Genomic DNA, 15366 nt, shown 5'->3' with positions numbered 1-15366 from the left:
AAATAGAGTAGTGTATAAATAGTCATTATTTGCCAATAAGCGACTTAGCCAATCTATTTTTAAATTCTGATCATTCTAATTCCACACACCTGTCAAAATCAAACAGAAAATCAAAGTCTCGTTTGAAATTGGAAATGGCGCCAAAATTCTCCGTCGATTTCCGGTTAGTAAACGGAAGTGTTACTCCGCATCAAACTTAGTACCAAATTTGAAGTTCATATGCAAGTGATTGAAAAGTTAGATCGAAATCCCAGAGTGAGAATATTAAAGGAAATTGCGCCGTTTTATACAATAAACCATCGTTTTATCTTCATATTCAGTCATTTTAATAACCCATTGTCTGTCATCGGCGTAGGAATTTTGACATTTGCAGACAGCCGACAACGACGTTTCTCTTCGACAGTTCGACAGTCGACATTCGACATCGCAACCCGAACCGAGTCCTTTTTCTTGCAATTTGCAGAGTGAATATCATGTCCGGTCACGAGCGAAGGCAAGTAATTTTACTTTATTTTGGTGTAAAATTAGTTTTTTTACTTAAAATCGGTAATGTGTAGTTGTGTTATTGTGCTGAATTTGTATACAGTTTCCGTCAACAAAGAGTTTGGCCGTGCTACCCATATTTCAACCGGCATGGTCATGCGAGTTTCCCGTATGCCATGCCAACATGGCGTGAAAAAAGCATAAAATTTCACATCTTTGGACGAGATTTACGTTTATACCATTTTTTTGGTGAAATAGGCGGTAAAATGGTTCATAGGTGTTTTTGTTATCAATACCTTTCAAACGGTTCATGTTTAGATAAAGGATTATATAATTATAATATTATTTCCTTAATATTTTATTCACTAAATACCTCCTACTAAAGAAACATGTGCTTTTTCATTTAGTGATTTGATAACTTAGGTTTTTATAGTGAAATAATTGCACATTTTACAATCTTTGCAGTGAATAACTCAACATAGAGGCACATCTGCCCATAACCTATAATGCTGTGGCTTGGTTTGAATATCTAATTTAATTTCAAGAAAATGTGTGCATTGCATCTTATTACATTTATTGAATTATAAATCTTATTGTTTGCAAGTCAGTATTAATGCCAAACATCAAGATCTTGTTTGGGAAACAGCCTTCAACTAGTTTTTAAAAGGTTGTCGGGTTTCATTCTTTTGCCATTTCTTATTCATACTTTTTCAAGTTTATGTCTTATCTCAACCTTAGTAATTTTAGGAGTATAAAGTTTAAAAAGATATGTCCAAAATATTTTGGTGCATGAGTCATATTGTGATAGGTTCTGTCATCAGTGAATACACAATCACCATTCAATACCTTTATTTTCATATAATTTAAGAAAACATTAATTTAAATACAAACTCAAAATATGCTTTCTTGTCAAAACAAATTTGCATATTGTTAACAAAGCTTGATACTAGTCATAACTAAATTAAAAATATTACACAAAAGAGTATAAAGCTAAAAATAGCCAGTCATATAAAACAGTAAAACGAACATCAGAGTAAAGGCACATAACATTTACAATTGTACCACAAAACATTTATAATTTATCCTAATTTAAACAATACATGCAAATAAAATACTGGCAATAGCAAAATACTCTTTAGGGCTATAGTAGCGCTTACTTAACAAAAAAGCCTTGGTTGGGTGTCTAAATGCCAAGCAGGTGTTTCTTTGTCATATGGATAAAGGTAGATGATTAAAAATCTTACCATTGAATACCACTGATTTTTTTTATGTGTTCAGACCTAGGTATAGGCAATCTAACATAGGAATGCCGACTGTTAAGACCTTAAATAAAAATACAACACAATGTAGGAATTTTTTGTGAAACAACCAATAAACAACTAATATCAACCAACTAATATCAAATAAAAACCTTATTAAAGATGTACTGGAAGCACACACCCCAAGAACAAATACCATAGTGAAGATGGGACTAATTGGGAAAAAATATGAAGCTCTTACATAGAGCTATTTAAATTATTGACAATTACATGAAGAGCATAACATCCAGACAAAATTTTATTGCATATTGTGCTTTTATGATTTTAAAATTTTAACCCAGAATCAATATATAATTCAATAAATTTGCATACATTAGGAGATGAAAATAGAACAATACTGAAAAAAATATCATTTAAGGCACATTTGAATTTTAATATATTTGTTTTAGAAATGTTAAAGCATAACTTATTAGCATCACACCACCTTTTTACCTTATATAAATCAGTCTGGCCTCAAGGAGTTTTTATTTTGCCACAGAATGGTATTTTCTGCAAGGATAGTAAAACCATATATACAAATATGAGCCAAATCATTAAAGTTGGTTAATAGGTCTGAAGAATTTGAATATCGACTTCGTTACTTTCAGGAAGTTGGTCAACAATTTGAACATTTAATTTTTTTGTTTGTATTCACAAATTTCTTAATAAATATTGAGGTTAGGTATAGGTCATGGTTTACAAAATATACTTAAAATTTTATACAGAATTAAAAAATAAAATAAAAAATGGGTGTTTCTATTTTAAAAAAATTAAGTTCGTAGTTGTAGCTCATTTTTGGTCCACCTTGTATACACGAATTCATCATCAAAAAATCGCGACAAAAAATAAAAATTAACGTGTCCGAGTGTTTTTTTTTCAAACAAACTCCCAGAATTTTAAATAAACTTGTTCCAACTTGTGCATCCTCACTGTATAATTGGCTATAAAGGATTGGACCTTTATCCCTTTTAACAATGTTTTTTTGATTGTTAAATATTGCTAAAATTTTGTATGCATCTAATTTTCTATTGTTCTTAACTGGTTTAAGTAATTTTAAGTTGTCCCTACGAAGTAACCAGTATTTAAAACATATTTAGCCAAACTTGACTTTTCAATTGTTCCTTTCAATTGATCTTCTGGTTTGTCCTATGTACTTTTTATGACAATTGTTGCAATTATCTCATAGATCCTAGACTAAATGAAATAAACATATCATGCACCTAGATTTCACATCTGTGTTGCAAATATGTAAAGTAATATTACTTTATATTCAATTCAAGAAATGGTATTGTTCTCTTGTCTCTTCCATTTTAAATACTAAGGGTTTTCTGCTTGTCAAATGGTTATTGGAAAGAATAATCCCTGCATTCATAAGTTTTCAATGCTGCCATTAATTGTTCCCCAAGTCTTAATTCTAGTTTGCTATTCATGATCATATCTGAAGCACTAAAATAATTTCCATTAAATAATTAAAACCTGTATGAATCATTTTAACTGTAATATTTGTGTTTAGAAATGAAGAGTGGGAGAAGAATGGCCCATCTTCAGAAAAAGAACCTCCAACAGTGTATGATGGACCACCAGGAATGGACCCCGATGGTGTCATCGAATCCAACTGGGAAGAAGTTGTTGACAACTTTGATGACATGAACTTAAAAGAAGAACTACTCAGGGGTATTTACGCCTATGGTTTTGAAAAGCCTTCTGCTATTCAGCAAAGAGCTATCATCCCATGTGTAAAAGGACATGATGTTATTGCCCAAGCACAATCGGGAACAGGAAAGACTGCTACTTTTTCAATTTCCATTCTTCAACAAATTGACACCTCATTGAGGGAGTGCCAAGCTTTGATCTTGGCGCCAACTAGAGAATTGGCTCAACAAATTCAGAAAGTAGTCATCGCTTTGGGAGACTTCATGTCTGCTCAATGCCATGCTTGTATTGGAGGAACCAATGTTAGGGAAGATATGAGAAAGTTGGAGACTGGTGTTCATGTTGTTGTTGGTAAGTTTCATTTAATATTTTAATTTTTAAGTTTAAATATTTATGAACTGCAATAATGATAACTTTATTTCCTTTAAAAATGCAGGTAGGTTATACATTTTAACACCAGGATGGACAATTTATTTTAGGCCTTAATTAATATTTATTAAAGGCACATATGTATCACATTTTTACCTCTAAACATTATGATACAATGCCTATTCCGTTAATTCCTTTAATATGATGTATCATATAATTTTATTCTATAACAATATGATTTGCAGATTTTTTGCAATTAATTTAAATATGTTATTTGGGTTGACTAGGAATAATATTATTTTATCAAGGCAAGGGAGTGGCACAAAAAAGTTATCAAGTACTTGTTATCTAAAGTACTATTGAGTCATTTAGACCCTAGTCATCTATGATAATAGATACTTTAGAATTTTTTAAAAAAAGGTTTTCTTACATTCACTAACTTGTAATCCATATTTAAAATACTTTTGTATATACTGTCAATGTTAAAAAGGGTAGTTCAAATTATGAAATTGACAAATAAGAAATATTGATTTAGTCATTAATGTTAGGATTTTAATTTGTGTTAGTTAATTTTCGGCTGATAATGTAAGTGACCATTTGCCACATGGAAATGTTTAGTTTACATTCAGAAATTAGTTTTGAAACACAAATTGTAGAGAAACTATATAAAAAGAATATTCAAATTCAAACTTTTGTTTTTTTATACAATTTAGTGTTTATAAAGCTATGCAATGAATTCAAAATAGGTTAATAGGTGTATAATATGTGGAAATATTAATTACACATAAATACTCCACATAAGTCATATTTAATATTAATAATAAAATTAAGAGAAAACTAACTGCTACCATTAAGCCCCAAAAATTTGTTTAAATAAATAAGTTAAAGATAGAAATAATTTATATCTACATTGTAAAAAAGAAACAACTAATAAGGAACTTAAGAAAAGATAGAAATTACAAGAATGAAATAAATAAACTAATTAAAGAAAGTAAAAATCAGATGAAAGTTTTATGGGGCTGTTAATTATATTTGTTATAGCAAGAGAACTGAATGTAAAAATATTAAAAACATAAAAACAATAAATGGTGGAAAGATTATGAATCTATGGCAAATCATTTTAATGAATATTTTAGCATTGGACAGAATCTTGCAGATAGTATAAAAGCAGTGTCGGATACAATTATGATTAACGGAGAAAATTATCACTAATTTTTCTAAAGGAAGCAAAGCCTACTGAAGTCATACAGATCATCAACAGACTAAAAAAAGGAAGGGCGCCTGGTATTGATGGAATTAAGTCTGGCATCCTTAAAGAAATTAAAAATGAGATATGCTTCCCTATGACCTATTTAATAAACAACTCTTTTAAAACAGGTATATGTCCTGAATCTTTAAAAATAGGGGTTATTATACCATTGCATAAAGATGGTTCGGAAGAAGATGTTAATAATCATATACCCACCTCATTACTTTCAAATATTGTGCAAATATATGAAAAAAATTCTAAGGAACAGATTGATGTCATATAATATGTCAATGATTTACTGAAAAGTAGTATTTTAAGGTGGATAATTTGCTTTGCGGATAATACTAACATATTTTACTCTTGTGATGGGACTCTAAAAATTGAGGCTGAAAAGAATTTTAGAAATATTGTAGACAGGTTAAAAAAAAATGTCTTTAAATGCAACATCCAAAACAAAATTTTTAACATTTACATCTTATGCAAACCATTTGTCAAAAATGGGAACACTTAATATACATTGCCGAACGGGAAGGACGTAGTGAGTGTGTTTACTCCCCAACCTGAAAGTTTGGATGAGCTTCGTCAAAGCATCGTCGACAGCTGCCATGATATCCCACAACATGTTTTTGAAAATGTCCGTCAGGAATTTGAACATAACTATATCATTGTTTGGCCAAAAACGGGCAACAGTTTGAAGACTTATTGAAATAAAAACTGATATTCTCATGTTTTTGTTTTTTATCTGAACAAATTAAGATAAACAAAGCTGTATCTAATTTTCTCTGTGGATAAATCCGTGGTGGGAAGTTTTCAAATGAACACCCTGTATATTCAGACATTTTAATACCAGTAGCAGGCACAATAAAGTATTTGGGCATTACATTAGACAAAGATTTGAAATGGGATATACATGCTACTGAGATGAGTAATAGAATGGGAAGTCTATTGTCCAAATATGAATGATCTAAAGAATTTGTAAATTAAAAACACTACATTTTGCTTTAGTACTACTGCACTTAACCTATGGGGCAAAATAAGGAATTGTCACATGCGTTCTATAGTTTTACTGGTAAATTTAATTTACGCCCGTTATGCTTTAAAAATTACACAAAGAAATAAATTCTGTTAAAAATGTAGGTCATAACTATGCTACTCGGGCTCAAAATGAAAATGCAATAGTACCACGAACAATTTAATACCGTTAACAATTTAATAAATAATATATAGGCTAATAAAACTGGAGAATTGTAGGTCTGAAACTATGATTTTTTTATATAAATGATGATTTATCTATTGGAAAAGAATACAAGGCTTTGAGACATATCCCGAAAAGAGACTTATACATGAACTGACTTATACATACAGACCAAAACACAAAACAATTATTTTTTTTATGTGTGAGGATAAGTTACCCTGTACAACTAGTATATTGCTACTTTTGTGTTATTGTTGTTATTGAATTGTATTGATTGTTATTGAATTGTATTGAAGTTAATGTTTTTTTTTACAGATTTTTTAGTTGTTCTAAGTAAACTGATAGGTACTTAGGGGTAGATCTTTCTGTTTTACCAAAATCCTAAGACAAAAATCACTATATCTTAGTCTGTCCAAAACAAGGCGTTAAATAAACTTTGACCATCCCTAATAAACTGGCGATAAAAAAATGCCATTAAATAACCACACTGTTAACCGCTCCAATTTTTATTTGCAGGAACTCCAGGTCGCGTGTACGACATGATCACACGGCGGGCCCTAAGGCCGCATCACATAAAGATGTTCGTCCTGGACGAAGCCGACGAAATGTTGTCGCGTGGTTTCAAGGATCAAATCCACGACGTATTCAAGACCCTGAACGCTGATGTGCAAGTAATCCTGTTGTCTGCCACCATGCCCTCAGATGTGCTTGACGTAACAAAATCCTTTATGAGAAACCCCATTAGGATCTTGGTCAAAAAAGAAGAACTTACCTTAGAAGGTAATACTTCACCGTCTGAGATAGAAGAAACATGTTTACTCATTATTTCTTTTAGGTATTAAGCAATTCTTCGTCTATGTTGAGAAGGAGGAATGGAAGTTGGATACTCTTTGCGATTTGTATGATACTTTATCAATTACCCAGGCGGTAATTTTCTGTAATACAAGACGCAAGGTCGACTGGTTGACTGAAAATATGCACAAGCGGGACTTTACTGTATCCGCGATGCATGGAGATATGGAACAGAAGGAGAGAGATGTTATCATGAGACAGTTTAGGACCGGATCGTCGAGGGTTTTGATTACAACTGATCTTTTAGCCAGAGGCATAGATGTACAGCAAGTTTCACTAGTTATTAATTATGATTTACCATCAAACAGAGAAAACTATATTCACAGGTGAGTTTTTCTCATTTTTATTACAAAAATGTATCTGAAATGTTTTATTTAATTTGGGATTCATTGACTTTAATATAATTTATTCATAAAGCCAGTTTAAAATTGATTTTTCAAAATGTTCACCATGCAGAGAAGCTTTATGAAAATTATTGTTCAAAATTGTCAGGCAGAAAATTCAATACAGCACTAACTCAAAACTAACGTTAAATTTCTTTATTTTATGGTCATATTAACAATAGGGTTTGTTTAAATTGTTAATAAATGTGTAAATATAATAAAATATAGTATAGATTTATTCTGTTCCGACTTTACGTAAAATAGTAGGTCGGTAGTGGGTAGAACATCAAATCAAAAAAATATATATTTGGTTAAGCAGAGTTTAGAAAATATATTATCATATTTAAACTTTAATTTAAACGTTTTTATATTCAATATTGTCTGTAGGTTACCTGAATAAGATCTAATTACAACCTGTGACTTTACTATATGGGTGTAGATGCATACTATTTAAAAAATTTAATTTATTTAAAAGCTAAGAATGTATTTCTTAAGTAATATAACTGATCAAGAATCACATGCAACAAAGAATACATGAGTGTGCGCTTGTAGGGTCAGTGGCAGTTTTCAGTTTCATATAAGTTTCAAAAATCTATTTCCAAGTTTCATAGTTGTTGTGAGGAAAACTTGGCATAACAATGCTTTTTTCTCCTCTTTCATAAATAAGAAAGACACTAGAGGTTGGTGATAATGAGAAAATGGGTGATTTGAAAAGGTTCAAACTGGTTAAACTGAACTGTATATTTTTATTTAAATTTTAAATCAACTTTTGCATAAAATCTGTTTAAGATTAAAATTTCATAGATCCGACCACTCGCTCGAAAGTGACGGTAAAGTAAATCACATGCACTATCTAGTTTTCCATGTAAAATCAGTACCAACTATAGGATATTGCTAATTTTTTCATTAGATAGACTAGAAATGAAAATACTTACAAAAAAATTATTTTTTGTTAACATTTCAGACCAGCATCACTTTTTGTATTGACTTTTGCAATTAATTTTCAAACAAACAGTGCCTAAAAATTTGATGTAATTATCAGTTTTTTTCATAAATTTTTCATTCACTTATTGATGTGATTATTTTAAAAAGATTCATATGTCGTGCAAATGGTTTAATTTTCTTATAGGTGTTTAGAAGTGGAGGATGAGGGATTATAATATAAACCTATTCCTTATACCAAGCAGACAAAAACACTATAAGTATTTAACATCTTCTGTTTCTATTGCTGCTACCATTTCTATTATTAATTCAAGTTAAATTCCTTCTTTTAACTGGTTCTATACAGGGTGTCAATTGGAAAACTTTCAATGTGAATGTCTCTCAAATTGAAAAAGTTAGAAAAACAATTTTGGTACAAATGTTTTATAGGTAGAGGGAAGAACTACCATAAGTCATTAAGTGAGCAACACCTTGGGTTCGTTAATTTTTTCAGGCTATATTAAAACTCATTTTTTACATTTTGAAATACTGTTCTTGGACGTTCTGTTATAAGATCATCATGAGAAGCTTCTTGCGTTTTAAACATAATAGTTATCAAGTTACCTCAGAGAAAAAAATCGATAAGTGTTAGATCTATTGATCTTGGCGGCCATTCTAATGGGTCCATTCCAATCCACTGATCTAGAAATGTATTATTTAAATGTAATACACAGGACTTAGTAAGAGGGTGTTCCATCTGGTTGAAAATGTGTTAGATCTTCCTTTAGGTTTCTATTTTCTAATGAATAGACTCGAATATTTCCAAGTATGTTTTTCCATTAAGATTACCATTAAAAGATATAGGCCCAATCACCCAGTATTCCCAGCTGTACATTTATTTTTTCTGGGTACTGTGTGTGTCCTTCCCTGAAAACATGTGGGTTTTTGTCACACCAGTACTTTCAGTTATGTTTATTATCAGAACTATCAAAAAAAAAGTATTACTCTCTGGTATACAACTCGGGAGTGATCCTCAACTTTTCTATTGCCCGCACACATTTCCCTAAGTATTTGTATTATGTAAGAATGAAAATGAGTTAATGTAAGTACTTTAGTTAACAGTAATAGTTAACATTAGGCCTTGACGTAAAGAGAAAGTAGGATTCATAGCAAAATGTACTCTACATTCATCAATTACTCTATGTAAAATAATTTTAAAATTAGCTGCCTCATGTAAGTGTGACTAAAATTTTTTCCAGGATTTCTTTCATTAAATACAGCAGCAGTGCTAAAGACGCAACAATTTTCAGACTGATAAATAAAAACTATTTGAATTCTCTCAGGTGTACTGTACACCATGTCTGATATCGGATTAGTGAAAAGTATTTGGAGTAAAACAAATTCTTTGTATATTTGTAGTATTTGGATCAAAAAAACTACTAAAAAAGACCTTAATTAGAGGTACCACAAAAAAGGTGGTGCCATTTAAAACTGGGGTGCATAGAGTGCAAGGGGTTGACTTAAACATGCTATACTCTATTTCCTTTTTGGTGAGAGTACAGTGCCTCATTATTTATGCAGAAGTAGCATAAATATAGGATGAGTCTTCCATTTTTCTACATGTAACAAAATGATAAACCAGGCTGTTTTTACCAATTTTAAGTGGACAAGTCCTGTATGGTCTCAAATACAATAGGTCGTAAAATTCGAAACGATGGTTTCGAGTTCATTTTTATGACAAACGGGTTGCCAGTGTCGTCCCGACTATGGATATTGATTTTATTTTTTAAATAATTATCTGTTATGAAAAATTTATAAATAATGTTGGATTTTATCTATTATCCATTAGATAAAGATTTTTAGAAAAAGTATGGTTGGTAGGTATAACCTATATTTATTAAATTAACAAGAAACATTTCTTAAAAGCGGAAAAGCCTCATTATAAAACTATGGCAAATAAAATGAAATATAAAAATTTGATTAATACCGCAATTTGATTGTTTTTTAAATGTTTAAAAAATTGTTGTAAAATTTAATTTTTTTAATACCAACCAATAAAAAATGCAACTCCCCAAACATATCTTGTCATTTATAAGAAAGGTACATAAATATAAGGATCTTTTAATTTATTAACCATATATTACAATAAAAATATTTACAAAATATACAAAAAAAAATCAATTTATAAATCACACATTTCATTACTCTCATCGCTTTCATCCGAATCAGACATTCTCACTGTTATAACTAAGGGTTCGACTGCTGCTTTCAGAAGTTCTCTCACATCTTTCAATTTAAAGGTTTTATTATTTCTAGCCACAAATCCTTTTACTTGAGCCCAAATTAACTCTATAGGATTTAATTCACAATGGTAAGGTGGCAAACGAATTACAGTTTTATTGTGTTGTTTTGCCATTTCGTCAACAACTTGTCTTTTATATTTTGATTTATTTTCTGTAACTATTGTCAGAAGCTCTGCTTTTACCGCGTCATCTCCAAAAGGTATTTCTTTTTCGGTAAGCCAGTTTTTTATTTCCCCTTTTCGCCAGCAGGATGATGGTAATTTTTCTATTAATCTTGAATGGTAGCTGGCATTGTCCATAACAATAATTGAATTTTCGGGAATTGACTTGATCATTTCGGAAAAATAATCTTCAAAAACATCATCGTTCATTTCTTCGTGATAATCCTTAGTTGACTTCGATTCGAATTCAAACAGACCGCCATTTAAAAATCCTTTATAGCTCCCAATATGTGTAATTATTAATCTGTGGCCCTTACCAGAAGGAGACTTCAAGCCAGTCGATAAACCTTCTAAAAAAGCCTGACGGGAGCTTCCAACATTTTTATCCTGCCAGCACTTGCTCACGGTGTGTCCTTCGTTAAGCCAGGTTTCATCCAAATAATAAATGTTTCTTCCTTCTACTTAAGTAATTCAAAGAATTTATGGCTAAAATTGGCCTATTTCTTGTACTATTAAATAAACCCAACAAATGAAAACATTCAAATCTTAATGTACTTGAAAAGTGGGACGCCAATGGTTTACGACCGTTTTATGGCTATCGACCCTTTCGTGTGCTTCTACGGATTAAGAAATGGTCTATAGTTCTTCTACCCCCTACCTATATAACATTTGTACTAAATTTAGTTTTTCTAACTTTTTTGCTTTCAAAGATATTCACACTAAAAGTTTCCACATTGACAGCCTGTATATAAATTGCAAAAAAATTGCCTGGCCGTTGCAAATAAATCACATGACTTATAAAATAATATCACATGCATAACTTCTTTGACATACCTTACTGCCAAATACTTTTATTTTTTTACAAAGAATTTTATTTTTGTTCCAGGCAGTTGATCACATCAGTATTCAAATTAAAAAAAAAATACTTTAACTGCATGGAAGTTGGTTTTTATGTCAACCAAAACCAAAATAAATTATTACTACTGATTATTTGTAATGAATGTTTTGAGATTAAAGATGTGACATTTAATTAAAGAATAGTCATGCAAATAATTACTGACACCTTGCATGTGATATTGATCACTGACAACCCGAAACCATATTCAATGTCTTCTCCCTTAATAATATCGATTGAAGTTTTATGTAATTTATTTATTTTTTTCTAGAATCGGTCGAGGAGGACGTTTCGGTCGTAAAGGTGTCGCCATCAATTTCGTGACCGAAGAGGACAAACGTACGCTGCACGATATCGAGCAGTTCTACAACACGAAAATCGATGAGATGCCAATGAACGTGGCCGATCTTATTTAAGCATTTGGAGGGAGCGAATGTCGTGATGCGTTACCTGAGGTTTCAATTGGTGTGACTAGAAAATTTGCAGAGACCTTTTGCTAAAATCGTGCCGCGCCATATCGTCACTTTGGGCTAACCGTGGTACGCGATATCTACCCTCACAAACAACAACAACAAAAAAAACAAACATTTTAAGTGTATTTTATTATTATTTTTTCTCTATTTTTATGTGTAATCATAGTGACTAATTTTATTTCAATAAACTAAGCGATAGAATGGGAACCGTTAGGTGTCTTTGGGGTTTCCCGCCGGAACCTATTTGCCTCAGAAAAGATTTAGTTGGATTTTGGAAAGGTTACTTTATTCATAAAAGATGTAAACGGAAAAGTTTCCATGTTGTTAATATTTTGTATCATATTATTTAAATAAATCCATCATTCAATAATATGTCCATTTCTTGTTTCATTCATGTATAACACCCGATATGGTAACTTATTCTAAAGATATCTTAGCATATATTCTGAATTTAAACACTTTATAGTAATTCAGTCTTTCAGTAGCCTTATCCTCCCGATAAGATTACAAATACTGCGATTGTCGAAGAGAATTTTGGAAATTCCAGGTATTTTTAAACGTTTTTACAAGCAAACTATATTTTTAAAAATATTACAACTATAGTCTGATATTTTATTTTTGATAGTTTGCAATTTATTAAATAATATAAGCTAAAATAAACAAATTCCTATTCAGAAAAAACTTAGACCTCGTTAAATTGGTGGAGTGGGTTTATGAACCAAAAAAAAAACTGTCTACTGGATCTTTCATTCCAGCTGGCCACTTTATAAGCCTTTTCACCTTATCAACATATCTGAAAATAACTAACTGGACTGAAAGAATATAATGATGGGCTCCATCTTGAGAAAAATATACTTCAGTCTAATAAAGAACTTTTATCCCCACCGACTTGATTGAGCATTTTCCATCATAGGCACATGATTTTTGCCATTTAAATTTTGTTTAATTCAAAATTGGTTCCTAATACTTGGTCTCCTAAAATGCCTAACCCTACATCAGAGTACTGCAATGTTTGTCATTTTATAAGTAGAACCCAAGGAAATTCCAAACCCAAAACTTAAATTTCAGAGCTAACTACACTCGATATTACCTCCATTAAAAGTTTTCAACAAGACAGCGTATTTCAGCAATTTTTTGTCACCTTCAGATTACGATATACAGGGTGGTTCAATTTAAAGGTCATTAATTTTAATACGTGTTAGAGAATTTAAAAACAAATAGACTCATCATAAAATTTTTCTCAGAAATGTTTAATAACATAGATACAGGGTGTTAAAGTTAAGAATAATTATTTGTTTATTTATTATAACTTTTAAACTACCAGCTCAATTTTAATTAAATTTCGCATGCAGGTTATTGTAGTGAATTGTCAATTACTGATGAAGCCAATTTTTAAAAAAATTCCCAGTGGCGTAACATACGAGGGAACTTTTTTGCCTTAAATCTGCGAGGTGATAAAATATTTTTTTATAAGAAGTCAACTATTAGATTCTCCATATAATTTGGAAAAAAAAGTTACTCTTTAAAAATTATGATTTAAGGCACTGTTTTTAAAATATCTTAATTTAATTGTTCAGAAATACCTTCAAAAATTTATAAAAAAAAGGAAATCGGGCTTGGATTTGTAAAAAAGTTGAATATAAAAGATAATTTAAAGTTACCTTAAGTCATTATTTCATTTGACAGGTTTAATTTAATATTCAAGCCTATTTTTCTTTTTTTTTTCAAAGTTTTTGCAGCATTTTCACTGGCGTTTCTGTACAATTAAACTAAGATATTTTAAAAACACTGCCTTAAATCATAATTTGGCAAAAGTAACTTTTTTTTTCAAATTCAATGGAGAATCTAACAGTTGACTTCTTATAAAAAAATATTTTATCACTTCGCAGATTTAAGGCAAAAAAGAACAAGTTCCTCCGTATGTTACGCCACTGGCAATTTTTTTAAAAATTGGCTTCATCAGTAATTGACAATTCACTACAATAACCTGCATGCGAAATTTAATTAAAATTGAGCTGGTAGTTAAAGAGTTATGATAAATAAACAAATAATTATTCTAAACTTTAACACCCTGTATCTTTGTTATTAAACATTTCTGAGAGAAATGCTATGATGAAAGTCTATTTCTTTTTAAATTCATTATCACATATTAAAATTAATGACGTTTAAACTGCACCACCCTGTATGTAAGGTGAGTACATCTTGAAATGAATGCCGTGTATATGATTCATTGTTTTTTTACGTTTTTTATATGGATTACGTGTAGACCATTATCTAACTCTTTTGGACTATGGGGCAATTTTCGTCCAGATACACTAAATTAATTACAAAAGACATGGATTTATCAAAAACCATCTTTCTTAGATGTGGAATTCAAAAATAATTAAGGGATTCAAGTAACAAAAACTGGCGTCTTCACTTTTCATTTATTTCAATGGAGAGCCATTTTACCAAACAGAAAAACTACAACAATCTTATACAAGATACTAGCATTCAACCACCAACATAATGTCCCAAAAACTTAATAGAGTGTGATTCAAATTAATGCATTAGAAACCTCTAGTTTCCAAAAAAATATAACCTTCAATAGTATGTTTAAATAATTTATTAAAAAAACACATGACGTTTCGTCTCCCGATTGACTTCATCCCTTCAAATGGCATCTGAGACGATAGAAAATAAAATATAAATTTATAATTTTTCTTTTCTTTCTTTCTCAGCCTTACGTTTTCGGATGAATTAGGTCTTCGGATGTCCGATATACCTTAATAGCAGCTATATTCTCATATATCTTTTATTTAAATTCGTCTTGTAGGGAAAGTTAATCCAAGTATTTGAAAATATCTACAAATCCATACCTTTTGTAGGTTTTTACCCCAAATACTTGCCAAAGAACTAGAAAACATAGAAGCTTTAACGTAAATGCTATAAATAGGTCGGAAAACCTGACCAATTTCTGATTTCTTGACGGAATTTTTTTTGAAAAGCAGTTAAATCGCGATTTTGTTATAATTGTAGGAACCCAGAAGTTTATGCGGGATTGACACCTCAATTAGAAATATATCTCAACTAAAACCTTAAAAAGTTGGAAATAAACGGACCAAGAAACTTCCCATATAATCCGACTTCAC

At 30.7% G+C, this 15366-nt stretch overlaps 1 protein-coding gene across 1 annotated transcript; it reads left to right on the top strand.

The window, feature by feature from the left end:
• Positions 1–206: 206 nt before the first annotated feature.
• LOC126743791 (eukaryotic initiation factor 4A-I) lies at positions 207–12607 on the top strand. Its single transcript, XM_050451015.1, has 5 exons — positions 207–493; positions 3295–3785; positions 6764–7027; positions 7083–7425; positions 12034–12607. Exons 1-5 carry the CDS (start codon positions 474–476, stop codon positions 12176–12178), a joined length of 1263 nt encoding a protein of 420 aa, XP_050306972.1. The 5' UTR covers positions 207–473; the 3' UTR covers positions 12179–12607.
• Positions 12608–15366: the final 2759 nt, after the last annotated feature.

This window comes from Anthonomus grandis, chromosome 13 (genome assembly GCF_022605725.1).
Source record: "Anthonomus grandis grandis chromosome 13, icAntGran1.3, whole genome shotgun sequence".
Taxonomy (NCBI): Eukaryota; Metazoa; Arthropoda; class Insecta; order Coleoptera; family Curculionidae; genus Anthonomus; species Anthonomus grandis.
Note: the sequence above shows the minus strand (reverse complement) of the source record. Positions and strands in the feature narration are given on the sequence as shown.